The sequence below is a fragment of the Molothrus aeneus genome, chromosome Z, assembly GCF_037042795.1.
Source record: "Molothrus aeneus isolate 106 chromosome Z, BPBGC_Maene_1.0, whole genome shotgun sequence".
In the NCBI taxonomy this organism is placed as follows: domain Eukaryota; kingdom Metazoa; phylum Chordata; class Aves; order Passeriformes; family Icteridae; genus Molothrus; species Molothrus aeneus.
Window position 1 is genome coordinate 10787495 of NC_089680.1, and position 16851 is coordinate 10804345.

The 16851-nt window shown below is 33.7% G+C and overlaps 1 protein-coding gene across 1 annotated transcript in view; it reads left to right on the forward strand.

Moving 5' to 3' along the window:
- Nucleotides 1-16851, forward strand: part of SPEF2 (sperm flagellar 2) — a 74629-nt gene that overhangs the window by 45328 nt on the left and 12450 nt on the right. The window contains exons 25-28 of the mRNA XM_066569571.1: nucleotides 1016-1117; nucleotides 2740-2878; nucleotides 4029-4270; nucleotides 15955-16061. Of these exons, the coding sequence (XP_066425668.1) occupies nucleotides 1016-1117; nucleotides 2740-2878; nucleotides 4029-4270; nucleotides 15955-16061 (590 nt within the window). The remainder of the gene's footprint in view (nucleotides 1-1015; nucleotides 1118-2739; nucleotides 2879-4028; nucleotides 4271-15954; nucleotides 16062-16851) is intronic.

Sequence of the window (16851 nt, forward strand, 5' to 3'; positions counted from 1 at the left end):
ACCTGGTACAAGATTATCTGAAATCAGAAATCCAGAACTGCAGCTAGAAAGCTGTGCCTTCTTCCTAGTAGAAGATGAAGTATGAACTGATGGATTTGTGACTAAAGTATTGACTTTGATTTCATTTCAAATACAGTGTTACTGTAGTGTTCCTGTAACATGAGAACTCCCGAGGGAGCTGTGGGCTGGTAACAGAGTGATACAACTTACCACATGTAGTTTTATCACTTCTAGAACTGACCATTTGTTTTGTGTTGACCTTATGTATCATGCAGATATCATTATATTTTTTCTGTAACATCTCCATCTGCTCTTCTTCTAGGATAAAGCAATTAAAATATTTTCATTTTGTTGAGTAATAGTAAAAGTTTTGTGGCTACAGAATTTCATGCAGTCTCTAAAAACATTATAAAATACCTTTACTGTATCTGTTCATAGATAAGTAAGTCAAAACAAGGTGGAAGTGCAGGTTTGAAGGGGCATGAAATAACAGATCTCCTTTTTCTTTCTGGTTTGTTTTTGGTTTTTTGTTGTGTTTGTTTTTTTTTTTTAATAGCATAATTCTTTTCACTTCTTTGATGGTAACTACTACCATAGCATATTTATTATAGTTTGTTAAACTTGAATTTATTCCAGAAGAAATAAGTATTATTCAAAAGACATTTATTTATGTTCTGGTTGCACTAAATAGGTAAATACTAGGGTAAAACAGGACATTCTGACCATCTAGGATCAAATGAGAGGCACACTTATTGAGTCATGATTTTCCATTCAGAAATACATTTTAGGATGTTATTTAACCAACTTTAGTAGAGTTGTGTATGCTGGGGTATTTATATGCAGTGTTAACCTTAGCATGACTTGCAGATGTAAATCACATTTGGCAGCTGAGTATCCACCTTTGCATTCTCATAAATGGTCACATCAAGTAAGGTGGAAAATGTAATTTTTCATGATACACAAATTTTTCATGATACAAGCAAATCTAAAGACTGAGAGGTCTGTTTTCCTGCAGGAGCAAAAGCCACTCCAGCTCCTATAGACCCAGAAGAATTAAGGAAAGAAGAACTGGCAGTTAAAATAAAGCAAGAATATTTCAGTGCCTTGAAACAGGAGGGTATGTTACTATTTGGTTACTTATATTGGTAGGTGATTGTTCTTCCTAATTTGACTAGTAGGCTAGTCAATACTAACCAGAGACAGTAGGCAAAATGGATGGATAAGAAAGAAAAAGAATGAGAGTCAGTCATGTCTGGAGAAATCAGGAAATATTTTTAGTGTGGTAATCATCAGTCATTCTGTGGTAAATATACTAAACGTTGTAATATGATTTTCATTCCTTTTGTCTTCTGTTTCATTTAATCTAATTTAATTGTCATGACTAAGCAAATATTCATCAGAGAAAAGATTTTGCATAAGTTGTTACTCACACTTCAATATTCAATTGAATTGGATTCAGTATTTGAAATGTTTTGTTCTGGGAAAGAAATTTTTGGCAATTGCATATTTCATTGATTTTTTTTCTCTGATTCCCTCCTCTTCAAGCAACATGGGATTCAAGCAGCAGGATATAGATTTTGTTTGTTCTTCCAAACTTCTTTATGAGCAGACTCTTCCAAAACTTACATATTGTTCAGGCATTCTGTCTCTTTTTCTGTCTTACCCAATAAATTTCAAACAAAATAGTTCATTTCAGCCAAAAGGAGATGTTTGAAGAAAGAAGTCCCAAATTGAAAATGGTTTGAGAATTTTTTTTAAAGATAGGTTTAGACTAGAAGAAAGACTGTTTTGTCATTAAAGGGAAGACAGAACCCAGCTATTATTGTTTCTATTTGGCAACAGTTGGCAAGCCCATCATCACATGGTACCTCTTTGGTGGGCTAGCTATTGCATAGTATTTTATTATGAAAAATAGAGGGCAAACAGCAGTTATTGAACAAACCACAAACTCATAAGGTTTCTTTAGATCCAGTCAGACCAAATGCTTGTACATCTACATCTTTGATCATGGTTTAATATAAAAGCAGTTCAAGAATAAAAATGCCAAGATCTTGGGGTAATGAGAAGAATAGTAATAACGTTGAAGATCCTAATTGCATGAATATGAATTTTAGTAATTCATTAACATGTATTTTTTTTTCTTGACATTGCTTCATTTTCATCGTATATTAAGAAAAAAATCCCAAGAACCTAAGGATGGCTGAGCATGTTGATCTCTATTTCCTATTTGCACAGGCACATAGCTGGTATTTGAGAATCATAGTTTTGCTGGCAGCTTTGTTATCCAGTTACCTTTTGGGAACTTGTGGTTTTCGTTTATGCAGATACATAGAGTCTAGCAAAGGCACTAGTTTTGTATAGTTGCTAAGTTTTTAACGTTGATTTAATATTTAATTTCTCTGTTGCAACAATGTACCTTGCCTTTTATTCTGTTAGTGGTAAGAGAGCAGTTTTATCAATCGTCTATGCAGTACCTACCTCTGAAAATACAGGGAGACAAAAATTGTCATGCACTTACCTCTGTAACATACTGATAGCAGCTGCTCAAAGAACATATACAGAAGCCACAATTACATCAGCCTTAACTGTACTACAGAAAAGTGACTAGCCAGGCAGCAAGTATCCTCTAAGGTACTTTTAGCTAAAAACAGTTAAATATGCTGAATTTTAGGTGCTTAGACAGAGAACATTCCTCACATTTTATAAATGTTATTCATTATGATTTTACCATTTAAACAGAGGCAGCCACAAAATCTCGGCTAGAACTTATAAAAGAAAAAGCTTTAGCATTTCTTGAGGATCTAAAATTTAAAGCAGAAGAGGCTTATAAAGATATGGAAAAGTGGCTTGGATCCACCTTCTTGGAGGAAAAATCAAGGTAACATGTATCAATTTTAAACAGGATTTTTTTGGGGTCTTTTTTTTAACCTAGATTAAGGTAGTAAATATAGCTGTGTCTGGAGACAGAAGTAATTTAGAAAAGATGTAGAAAATAATAATTTTGTGTAGTTTTATCTTAGAAACCTGAATGCTAGTAATTAATTTCTTGGCTGATTAAAGGGTTCTGCTTGTAACTGTAAAGGTAATTATCATGGTATGCTGTTTTTCTTGACTACAGGTTTAGCAGATTGCTGAGCAGACAATCAGATATACCATTCAGTAGAAAGCTCTGTATCATTTCAGTAGCTTCTTTCCTGTTTTTTACACACACTGGAAAACTCCATCTGTTGTTCTTATCACCACATATTACATTTCTCAAAATTATTTCAAGGACCATAAAAAAAAAGTTCTCCTTTGCAGTTTTTTTCTGTCCTAGTAAATAAAATGTACTTGGGATCACTATAGCACTTTAGACTGACATAGAATGACCAATGTCTGTATTATTAAAGGGCTTTTCCTCTCTAAAGGAAAGGAGTGACTGCCTTTTACAAAGTATTTCTGGCCTCTACCAACTTTTGAATTATACCTGGGACAGTGCTGCTTGATCCATGTCAGGGCATGACCAAGAAGAGAGGCATAAATGGAGGATGTGAAGGCTTTGACAGGCAACAGCTCAAAGGGGCAAAGCTTCTTCCTTCCAGCCGGTTTTATTTGCTCTCCTGATGTGCTAACAAAGACACAGTATTTAAGTAATATCATATCCTTTGACCGGACACTCCAAGCCAAATCTGTGTTCAACATTATAGACAGCTGGTGTCTTTCCTGTATAAAGTGTACTCATTGCACTTGAAGGAGGAGATCATGTGCCTCTCCAGTATGCCAGCCTAGGAAGTGCTTTCGTGTTTTTCCATCAGGTCTCTTCTGTGTCTTAGATCTGACTTTGTATAAATTTCTGACTGCAGGCAAAAGATCTCTTGAAGCCACAGGAGGAGTAGACTTCATAATGATTTTGGTAGTTACAGAATCCACACAGAGGGTTTGAAATTCTTACTTTAAGAAAACTTTAAAAGCATAAGCATATTAAAATTTAAAGCTATGTTGTTAACACTGTGTATTATACTCATGTGTTTCTGCATTTTTGTTTTCAGTGTTGAAAAACTGGTAGAGGTTGCACGACATCATATTGAGAGTTCTAGCAAAATCTTATATGAAATGACTTTAGAAGGAACAGATTTCTTCATCAATGGTGATGTAAAAATGGTTCCTGACCCTGTTCCTGACCCTGATCCTCCACCAGAATTTCAACGCATAGAAACCTCTGGAAGCAGTACTCTAACTATTTCACAACTTACTACACTTCATAAGCAGTTTCTACAGCTGGCACCAAAAGGTAAGAAATTTTTTCCTTTTAACTCCCAAAGGGCTGTTGGTTATCTACTTAAAATCTAGAGTAATTGGGAGCTTAGTCACTTGTCTGTATTGCTAAACATAACATCAGTTATCTATATTGTTAAAGATTGTACTACAGTTAAAGATCCTGCTACATAAAAAAGCAAAGTCATTGTGAGGGGATATTGAAAATGTGAAATAACACACCAGTTGAAAGCTTTTAATGGCTTTCCTAGGGGTTTTTATTGTCAAGACTACATGTTTGGTATTCCTCTAACAGGTGTCTTAGTAATAGGTTTTCAGTACAGTATCATGTTTGCTTTACTTAAATATGCAAGTTTTAATTTTTTTTACTAATTGAGAGCTCAGTGAGCTCAGGCTATATTATTTTAAAACACATTTTTTAAATTATCAGTATTTTCATGGAACTATTATATAGAGTCTATTATAAATATTAACCATTATGTTCTTCAAATCAATGTGTGCCTGTTGTCTGGGTGGTTTGCAAGCATTAGCTCAGACATGTAATTTTTTTTACCTTTAAACATGCATTTTGTATGTCTACCCCCTAATTATGGGAACTTAAGGCTTAGGGTGCCTAAAAAATCTTGCAATAATTTTTGAGACTGTATAAATGTTACAAAATAATTTAGGTAAGGCAGTTTTAAACTGAGATGGAAAGTACTTACATGTGTATTTGCAGAGTGTTTCATTTTCAGTGTTCCATATTAAAATCATAATGTTAGTATTATTGCCACTAAGACTGTGAAATACAATGTGTAAACAAGTGCTTACAATTCAAGATCTAACTCTTCCAGTGTAATAAGGCCACAAAGGCACAATGAAGTCGAGTTAATTCTTTATTGGGAAATTCTTTTCATGCATATTTATAGAGCAATTCCAATTTCCTTTTGCATATAAAACCACTTTAGGGAGAAAGATATTTACAGTTTTCCCATAGAGAGAGGCATATCATCTTATCTCTAGTGTAGGAATGTAGATGTGTGTGTAAGCATTTCAAAATCTCCTGTAGAGACCTACTCTGCAGATAGTAATGCATATATAATACAACACGAAACTAAAACTCTGTGTGTTTGTAATCATTTACAGTGCTATAGAAGTGAAACACAGATACCAGTTTAATTGGTATTTCCACTTAAAAGGGTTTTTTTTGCTTTTAGATCATTCATGATTAAGATACTTAAAACAAAAAAAAATTGTCTATTACAAACTTTAATATTCTTGACATATTTAGGACAGAACTACTATTTTCTTTGTAAATTTGTAATAATTAGCAAAAAAACAATTGAAGTCTTTATAATTCTACAGTATTATAGTATAGTATAATACTTTTGTTAGTATTATATTCCCTAAAATGACCCAACATGACTTGCATGACTATCTGAAAAAGGGATAGCAGTCATGAGACTGTAAAAGAATGCTGTTGCTTGTTCTCTGAGACAATGGGAAAGAATTATTGTTTAAAATAAGGTCCCATACCCCATGTAATTATCTTCTGTTTGGTGACTATTACCTTTTTTGGATAGCTGAATTAGGATGGAAGGCACAAGCTGTGCAAGTCATCTTTAAAATACTTCCTCCCAGTCTCTTACATATTTTAAGACTGCATAAATCACATCCTAGGTTTCCTAAGGTGACCACTTCGCTTCATTATAGACTCCTTTCTTTCCTAAAACATCAATAAAATTTTCCATAGGCTTCTGTCTCCCCTTTTTCAATAGAATGGTCAAGAGAAAATACACATCTCAGTAGTTAGTCTCTCACTGTACAAAAGAGGGAAAAACACTAAAGCACCCAGCACAGCAGCAGTGAAATTGTTGAACAGCATCTCTAAAGGAGATACCAAAAGGTAACAAACAAGCCCCTGCCTTGTAGAACCTCCAAACAGATCTAGATTTGCTGCCAAACATCTAATTTTTTCTTATTCTTACCTACCCCAGCATATCTCTCAGCATTCATAGTGGAAGTTCACATAAAAAAGCACACAGAGCACAGGCTATTTGACAAGTCTAAATAGAATAAATCTACCAATCTCCTTGTACTAGAATAGAAGCAGTAGTGAACAACAAATTTCCTGAAGTTGTTCTGAAAATTGGAATTTTTAGACTTTTCTAAAGCCTAAAAAGAGAGATTACATGAATCATGTGGAGATTACATGAAGCATATTTTTACTTAGAAATGCAAACAAACAAAGAGCAACAAAGGAGGGGTGATTATATAAGAAGAAATTACCATGTAAACAGGTTTGTCACAAGATATTTGGTAAAGGTCAAAAGGAAATATTTTCAAAATATATTTAACAAAATGCCAAAATTAAAAGTGGGAGTGCCAGTATACTTAAAAATTTTTTGATATTCATGGAAGAATTCTTATGAAACAGTTTTGTGTTTCCTAGGAATCTAAAATTTTAAAGAATTACCGATTCTTCACAGACAACTTTGTGCTGTCCTGCACACTTGGCTCTCCATGGAAGCAAAGTATTCTCCATTCTAAGCACCAACAGACAAAAAAACAGCCTGTGCTGGACCTTCCTACCTACTGACAGTCTTTCATTTGAGAAAAAAGTTTTATTATTATCCCAAGTGCTATTGCCCAAAGTCAACATGAGTCTGCACTAATTACTTTCATTAACTCTTTGATCAAGTTTTTAACAATGCTCTAATATATTACCTTCAGAGTGCTTTTTCATAGGAACAGCTGTGACAACTCTTAAATGGAGCTAATAACATTAAAGTTTTCTATTTTCTCTCTTACAGTCTTTTTGAATGCATGCTTTTCTTATAGAAAAAATTAAAATATCCAGTAGATCTCATCCCCTTTGATTCCCTTGAGCACTATGATCTTCTATAATCACATCTCTTGTCATTTCAATTAGCACACATATGGAAGGTCTCAGTTTTCTTCTAAAGCTCTTTCAGAGAATGCAATTTAGGTGTGGTTTTGCATTACAAAGCAGATCGAAGTAGATTCTATGCCAGATTTGTTCTCTACCTTATGACTGAATCACACAAGAACATTTAATTTTTTTTTCTTTTTCACAGGCATGATCCTTATGAATCTTCAGTTTAATTATAGAAGTGATTCTATAATTAGATAGAACAGAGACCAGTTGGGTTTAAAAAAATTCTATATCCAATAACCAAAAATGTTTAAAATGCTGTTTTATAAAACTATCAAATAGTCTGCTAAGATGTAAGCATAAGAGACAACCAATGGCCATATTGCATTGCTGTGTGTTTCCAAATTTAGAACTTGTGAATTGAATGTTACTGTATTGGTAGATTTGGAGCAGACAGTTAAAATAAAGTGTGCATGTAGCTCAGCTGAAATATTGCCTTTTCAATGTAATATTTTACTGAGTCAGGATTGTAAAATGACCCTGGTTAATGTCTACAGATTATCCTTTCTTTCCCCAAGCACTGCTGTAGAAACAATTGAAGAATAGTGATTGCCTGACTTTGATGCAAATAGAGACAGAAGTCCATATGAGAGCATAGGAATAGTTTCGTCATCTCTAACTTACTGCTTTTAAAGACTATTTATCTTCAATGTGTTTTTTTAAGACTTGAAAATATGAAAGTTTTAAGTTTGTGGACAGAGGAAGTATCTCTTTCTAGGTGAAAACTTAGTAATTCTACCAATAGTTTAATTTATATCTCCTGTTATGTCTCTTACTAAGTCATGTATGTTATTTAATTTCAGAAATTTGTGGAACATATTTAACATGTTTGTATATGTTTCTGTGCATTTGAATATATATATATATATATATATATATATAATTTGAAGATTTAAGTCAGCATGACAGATGATCTCACCCCTGACTACATCTGTGGAGCAACTAAAATACTTTAATTCTCAGTGCTTCTAAGTTTAAAATCCCAATTCTTGCCAGTTAGCAAAGATTGGACATATAGCAGCACCAGTAATAATTAGTGAATATGCAAATTGTGCAAATACTTACAGTGAAATTGACTGCAGGGAGTGATGAGTCTATCAACTTGGATGAAAAGTATCATGTTTTTGAGACTCCCATCTTTTTCACCTAAGGGTAGAAGTATCCCATATTACTACCTTTTAGAGTCTTTAAGTTAAAAGATTATAATTCAGCCTTCAGGGTTTATTTCACTCATTCATCCTTATGAAATTGCTACAGAGTCTGGTGTGTAATTTGCAAGGGATTATTATCCAAATCTCTAGTCAGGAACTGCCATGGAAACATTTTTCTCAGTGAAAATAGAAGGGAATATTAATCTGTTCACATGTTTTGATAAAATTTGATGATGAGGGAATAAATGGTGACATAATTCTCATCTCTAGTATAAGTTTACAATCTCTTAATATTTTGTTAACTGTGTAAGTGTATAGTTTGAATGTTTAATAGAGACTTACTACTTCATCACTTTATGGAAATATTTTTATACAGTGCCTATAGAAAATATCTATTGACAGGGTTATCATTAAGAAATAGTCTCTTTTGTATATCTGCCTTAATAACTGAGGCATAGTGATTGCTCTTTAAATGTCACAGGTTCCATTTAAAATGTCACAGTCCTAGTTCACAGGGTCTAGTGTAAACTTATGCTGCTGTCATTTATCATGCTTCTTTTTAAATGTTTTGGGGTTTTTTTTCTGTTTTCAGAAAAACAGAAGTTTTTCTGTCACTAGTTTCACTAGTGGTCATAATATCTTCACTAAATATTTTTTTTTGCTTTTTTTTGAAGTTCTGCACTGTTTATTGAAACATGTGAAAGCTTGCCAGTCACTGTGTGTATCAGGGAATGATACTGCCTTTTAAGAAGATTTCAATGAAAAATAATTCTACCTAATGTAGCTTTTCCAAGATTGGTTTTCTTCTTGATTTCATTTGATAACAAACTTAATGTGAAGAAGTTGCTTCATAAATTGCTTCATATGTAGTTCAGGTTGGCTTCCTTTTGTATCCTCTATTCTTTCTATGGCATCACTGCAACTGATCCCACCTTTTCCTATATTCCCAGTTTCTCCATGTCAATTTAAAGAAAAATGTTGGAAACACTGAAGGCCAATCTTACAGGGAATATTATCCCTGATTGTGGATCACAGGTCTACTCTGATCCCTATTTCCCTAATCACCAGCACATTTCCACAGGTTTCCTTATGCCTAAAGAAGCAGGAGGCACTCTAGAGGTGTTAAAATGTTTTTGTCCCTTATACCCTTTTTACTTCTCAAGTTGCAGGTTTAGTTTTCCAGCCCTCCACCTCTTTTTCACCTTACCTTGTGATTTTGTGTCTGCCTAAGTTTTTTAATCTTTACTGTGTGTTAGGAATATTTCTCTTCTTCTTTTCAGTTCTGTTTATTGTACCTGGGCACATGTCAGAAAAACCTCCTGGGACAGTTCATTTTGCTGTCCCTGTGAACCACAGCTGCTACCTCAGATTTTGGGTTCTTTACAAGAATCATTCACACTGGAAATGTATTTAAACTGCATGTTTCATACTTCATTTATTAATATTATGGCCTTTCAGGATGCTTAGAGTAGAATGGAACAAACTGTCACTTTTTTCAACAATGGGAACAATCCATTCCCACAAATTATATCGTGTATATACATATAAAAAAATTTCCTCCTTCTTCTAAAGTAGAAAAGAGTGGCATACAAAAACTCTTTTTCTCAAGACCTTTTAAAGCATTAGAAATGGCATTTCTCTCTGTGATTAGCTTCATGTACTCATTAATTTTGGTTCTTGACGTACACATCACAATAAGGAAGGAGAGTCAGATTTTAGGTCATCTGCAGGGTGTTACTTTTGTTATTTCCCAGTGAACAAATAGATTTCCCATTTTATTGCTTCCATCCTGCATGCATTTTCTCTTGCTTATTTATTGCTTTCTTTTTAAAGACCTTTAATTATGGCAATGGTATACTAAAAGAATCATTAAATTACTGGCCAAAAGTAGGTGATAAATGGGGTCTAGAAATATAATTTTTAAAATTTCAGCCTATGGGATTTGCTCCTACAAAATACAAGACTGCAGAACAAGTGGGGGAAAGTTCAGAAAGTTCAGAACAATCTCAGAGCATTAAGAATGCATATACAGTTCTGAAAGCAGTAATAATACCATTTGCAGGCAAACACATTTTAAGAAGATCATGTCAGCTACTACATAAGCATCTTAAGCATTCTCTGTCAGGTTTTTGATTATGTATTTACAGACTTGCTCCAAGTTAACATTTCTGCTAATGCCAGGTATGATGGACATTATAATAAATTTGTGACTTCAGCAGTATTTTCTGGAGATGTTTTGCCTAAAAAACCATTCTGAATTCCTCTTAATAACTTTGCTCTTCCCTGCTTCAAAAATAGCATTGATGCTGCTGCACTTCATGGGTTGCATACTCTGACAAACTTCTAATAGTCAAAATCAAAACTGACCATTTCTTACAAGAATCCTTGGTAGCCTTCAATTAATTTAAGAGTAGGTCTGCTTTCCTTGTTCTCTTTCATGGCTATTCATTTCAAGTCACATTCTAGTCCCAAATTAACAAGATAAAAATGGACCAACAAATAAAAGATACAACTGATATTTTATCAAATAAAAATTATTTTATATTTAGTTGTTTCTTTTTAAATTATAGCCATAAAAGCACTGAAGCAATTTAAAAGCAAGACTAATTCTTCTAGCAACAGAGAAGTCGCTGACCGAGGGAAAGAGAAGAAAGATTTGGAACATCAGAAAACAAAGAGGAATCATCATTTTCCAAAAATATGGCTAACAAAATACTCCTGGTTAAAATATGATGAAGAAAGAGGAATAATGTTTTGTGTACCATGTCGTAAACATAATGTGGATTTGGGGGAAAATATCCATAATTTTTGTTCTGGCACTGATGACTTCAAAGTTGAATTTATAAACACACACCAGAGTAGTGAAGCTCATGCTTGGGCTACCTGCATGGAAGCTGCCAGTTCTGCTTCACCTGATACAGCTTCTGCTGAGCAGATGTTGAAGAGCATGAACTCCTTAACATTGGGTAGGGTAGAAAATATTTTTAGAAGATATCATGCTATTGCTAAATCTGGCTCTCCCTATACAGACCCTGATGGAATGGGCAAACCACATAAACTTTAACATGACCTTCCTCAGGCATGTCCTCCTGAAGACTTCCCCACAGAGGCAGAACAGATCCATTTTCCCATTCCTGATTATTAATTGCATGAATTAGTCTTCCCATAACAAGTACTCTTACAGACAGAATGTGATTAGTACACTTCACAGCTTGAACTACTTTGTATTTCCCTGTAAGAATATTTGTAAGGGTTGCCATAAGATTACTGTATCTTGATTTTTAATCTAGGAGCTGAGAATGAGTATGGTTTAGAGAGTATTTACTTTCATAATTCTACATATTCTAAATGCACCTTTCTACTTGATAATTTCAAAAGGTAAAGCATACCAGCAGAATATATTTCTACCATCAAGGAAATAGCAATGATTTATATAAAAAAATAGCTAAAATGAAATCATTAAAGACCCTTCTTGGTTCCTCCAACAGCAAATGAAAATTTACTACAGGTAATTTGGGAGAAATTAATAGGAGGTCGTTCACCTTTGAATCAATCATGTGCTAAATCAAGATAACTCTACTTTCAGTATAAAATGTATGTAGTAATACCAATACCCCACACCCTACTGTACTCTCACCTCTGCTCTGTACTGTGCTATGCTATACCACACAAATACACACACATATATATACTTACCGTCTCTTTGGTGTTTTGCATAGATGTTCATGCTTCTTCTGGGTATAAATAATGTGTCAGAAATGGAGTAGGTTTTGAAGGAATGCCTCATTAAAGCATATTGGTCTGCTCCAGTAGAGTTAATCTGTGTCAGAAATAGAAATCAGTACTGTGCATTGTATAAAATATCTGAACTTGTGATTTCGCAGTCAAAAAAAAATGTTTAGATATACTTTGCCTAATAAGCAACAGGATATATATTTCATGGATTAACTTATTAAATATGTGGCTTGTTATTTATTAGAATTGTGGATTCAAGGATTTTCTTTTAAATCACATAATACCAAGAGGGTTCTTTTCCCTCAAAGTTTTCAAAGGGAGATTTCTAACTATGCTGAGATTAGAAAAAGTTTGAAAATGCATCCCAAGGATGCCCAACAGGTGAAAACAAAAAAAGAAAGAAAGAAAAACCAAAAAATGGTGGTTCTGTATCTGTAACACTAAAGTCACCTCCATGATGCAGGGCAGGGGCATGTTTTCTCGTACTCTTCATCTATGAAACTAGCGTAATTCCTTCAACCTCACATCTCAGGAGTTATATTCTAAACCTGTGATTATTCTTGCTGCTTTCTTTTGGGCAATCTTTAGTTTACATGCATCCTTCTTGATCTAGAATTTCCAAAGTTGTATTATAGCAGAAGCCTTAACATCCGGGGAAAAAAAAAAAAAAAGATTATTTCCAATGGCTTCCCATGTACTGTCTCATATTATTGTAATCTGCTATAATCCTTAGAGACTTTTCTGTAGAAATTTTACTTTGGCAGTAAGATTCCCTTTGGGGCATTCATTCAGTTCATTATGTCTGCCCAGTGGGGCACTTGACATTTATCTTTATTAGATAGTGTCCTTTTATTCTAGAGTTTATCTCCAATTTTTAAAGTTCACTTTGAATTCTAATCTTGTTCTCCAATGTACTAGCAGTCTGTTCCTGAATTGTTTTATGTATGGTGCAATAAATGTATCAATTTGTGCAGTCCATTTCCAGAAAGTACTTCAATCTGTTTCTGGTGAAACTTACCTACTGACCCTGACCATCTGCAGGTTTTCAAAATCTTCATGAATACTGATTCTTTTTACAAGATGCCTGCTGCTCCTTCGAATTAAAAATGTTTAATTTTCTATTTAGTCTCCTACATTATTCAACTAAAGCTTATTAGGTTTGGTTTCTTTTATTTTGTACTTATAAAAGGATTTTGTAAAGAGCATACCTGTTTTGAAATGAGTCTTTCTAAGTGGAAAAAGCCAGTTCTGGGAATTGTCTTCCTTTATGCTTCCTAGGGGACATTATTTTCTTTCACCACTTGCAGTGTACCATTTGCAGACACCGGTATTCTTTTCTGGGTACCATCTGTGTTGCTGCCCACTCTCAGCATCTCTCCATGATTCTAGAGCACTGACAGCCCTTGAGATTAAATGATGAATCACCTATTGTATGGTATTATAATCAGATACTCAAAACCAGTTCTGTTCTCTGTAATATATACCCAAATCCACTAAGGCTAGACAAAGATCCTAAAAACACAGTGAGGAACATATTTCATCCCCCATGTTTATGTGGGATTTCCTTCTGAGACTCCCTCCTTTCTCCCACATATGTCACTAGGAGGAATTAAGTCACGGTCCATTTGAAGATTTGAAACTAGTATAACTTTGGGATTATCCCTAATCAGATGTTTCAGGAGGAGGTAGTAAAGTAAAAGAAATAGCCCTACAGCACATCAGGAATTCTATAGTTAATATAAACAATTACATAGTTTATGTAAATTGTGATTTAGATTGCAATCCTTTAATCCCATCTCAGACATTAGTTTTGATGCAAGTTCTTGAAATTCTATGTCCCTCAGATACTTTCAGCGTATGTTTCTGAAGTCATGTAGCTTCACAAAAAGTGATATTAGGATATTAGTATCCTTTTAGAATTCTGTGAAGAAAATCAGAATTAAATATCTTTTCAGGAAGTCAGAAAGAAATACAGGAACTACATCTTTTATTTTCATGTAGGGAGATCATAGTGGGAATTGAACAGTTTAAAACATAAGATGGCATGACAGAAAGCTAAGTTAGACTGCCAGGGATCAAATGGAAAAGGAAATGTTTAGCAAAATTATTAGCTGGGCTCTTGATGATAAAGCACTGGTAGTGCAAATAAGATGTAAAAATTTTCCCTGATGTTTTTTGTTGTTCACTGGCTTCTTCATGCACCATAGCCTGTTTTCCCCATGAATCACTAAAATGTTACCTGGCTTATGGAATCTTAGAGGAAGTGTCCCAGTAATGATGGTCCAGTGATGCAGGCTTCATTGTGCTATATGAAAATAATCTGATTCCTGAGGATTGAAGTTTTCATGAAAAAAACAAATATCTGTTTACCTTAAATTGATTATATTAGCAATCCAAGGTGCTTCAGGAAACAGCATGTGATGTGCTGTTCTTCTAAAAACATCTTTATAGAAGATGTTCTTTCTCAATGCAGATAACTCAAAAACTTTCAAGACAACAGAACACTGTTACCAGTCTGACAGTATTTTTTCCCCAGCTTTTGCTTTCATGCTGAAATTTGGGGGAGGATATGAAGGCTTCAAGTCCAGGTGTTTCTCCCTTCCTTCTTTCTGTCCCAACAGACCCAAATCTATTTTTGTCCTCTTCTCTCCAAGTTTATATATGTGTAGGATTTCTCTGCTGTATTAAGATGTGCTGAGGGCATTAATCCTAATTTTCCTGATTGGAGATAAACAGGTCTACAGAGATGCAGACTATTCATTCAAATTGGCAATTTGATTTTGAATAATGACACAATGAAATTAATACTCAAACATGTTATTTATATTCCTATCACATATCTTTTTCATAAACCTAAATTACACTTCACTGTTTCACTTCAAACAAAGTGTCTTAGCCATAGAATTTGCACAGCTTTGCCTTTTCAAATGGACAAGAAGTTTGACTGGAAAAAGGAAAAAATTAATTGTGTTCCCAGCATTTCACTGATTGTGTTTGCTTTTAAAGGTAATCTGAAAACTTCTGTTTTGATGCCATGGAATTGATCACAACCTGACCAAATAGGCTTTATCTCTCAAAATTTAAATAACTTGAAACTTATTTTACATTTTTTGTTGTTACTGCAGAGGTTTTGCAGTGAACTCTCACTGACCCAGCAAAGTCAGTTTCTGAAATAAGAGACTCATTTCTGTTTTTTAATTTTTTTTTACATAATTTTGTGCTTTGATTCCATACATGAAGTTTGAATTTTCTGTTTGCTCATAATCAAATCTATTCCTGCTTTAAAAAATCTACTTCTGCTGCACTTAACTGATTTTTTCTTAGGATTTCTTTAAAAATAAAATTAATGGAGCTATTTCTAACTCCCACATGTGAATTCTGAGAAGCTTTTCAAACAGTTGAATTTTGTTTCAGAATTCAACAGACATCAGTGCATGTTTTCTACCCTATCCTCTAGTTTACACTTGCTTTAAAGAGGCTAGATGGATTTATGATTGATTAAAATAAATCAAAGTGGAAGAAACTGTTGGTAGGTATTCAATACCTACATAACTCTGAGAGACTGGTGTTTGTGAATGCTCATTAACTGTCAGTGCAGACCATGTGAGGATAGATTAGTAATCTTAATGCAAATCAGGACAAGTACCAGAAGAATTGCAGTGCAGTGAAATATTTGAAGTTGTGCTATTAGATGGGTCACATACAATTAATTTTAAATAAGGAGATTTTATGTTTGGTTTGGAAAATATTAGCATTATCAATAGTGCATGATAGGAAAGTAAATAACTTTCTCATATGGCCATTAAAATTTAAATTATTTTTTTAACAGAAGAGGTCTATTTAAAGTCTAAACATATTTCTATGCTGATTTTTTATTAGGTTTTGTACTAAAGAAAATATTTATTGAAACTGTTAGTGGCTTGGTTAATTTGAATCTTGGAATAAATTGCTACCCTGATGCATGGAAGAACTTAACACTTGCAGATGTAAGTGAGCCCCTATATTCTCTTCAACTGGGGTATTAGTTTGTGTAGAAGATGCAGCATTGTCCTTAGTACGAAGCATTGTCCTTAAAATGAAGATAATAATATTATAGGATATTATCAGTTTTTCTTTAAAATTCTTCTGTTTCACTAGGGATGGATTGTGGAAGTCACTGTGCCAGACATTTTGTCAGCACTTTATTTATTTACAATTTGCAAGTTATATCAGTTCTTAAGACACCATCCAAGGTTTTCAGATTTGGAAACATGAAAACTTTCAAATCCTCCATACTGAATTAATTTCTCTTTCAGATTCAATCACATGTTACTGGTAAACGTATGGATTGAAAATATTTACTTGTGTTAGCATATTTTAATAACTATTTCTGACAGCAAACCATGATTCACATTAAGATTTTAATTGGATTTCACACGATTTCATCACTTTATTAATATATTCTTTACACGGATGAAGTGCATGAGTAAAACATTTTAATGTTAAAGTGGTATAGTTCCAGTAAGTTAAGTGAAAACTAAGCACATCTGTCATCTTAAGTGTGTAAAACCTAATCTCAGCACAGGAAATTAATTATCCAAGGAAAGCTATCAGTCAAATATTCTCTATTAATAGACCAAATGGGCATGTATCCCATGTTCTGTATTCTTTGAGAACTTTTAGTGTTAATAAATCCTATCTTTATTTTAATAATAGAATTTTCTTGTCTTAAAAGAACGAGTTTTAAATGAGACTTTTAAATTTATCATAGAAGCATGAGCTAGCTTACAAAAGGAA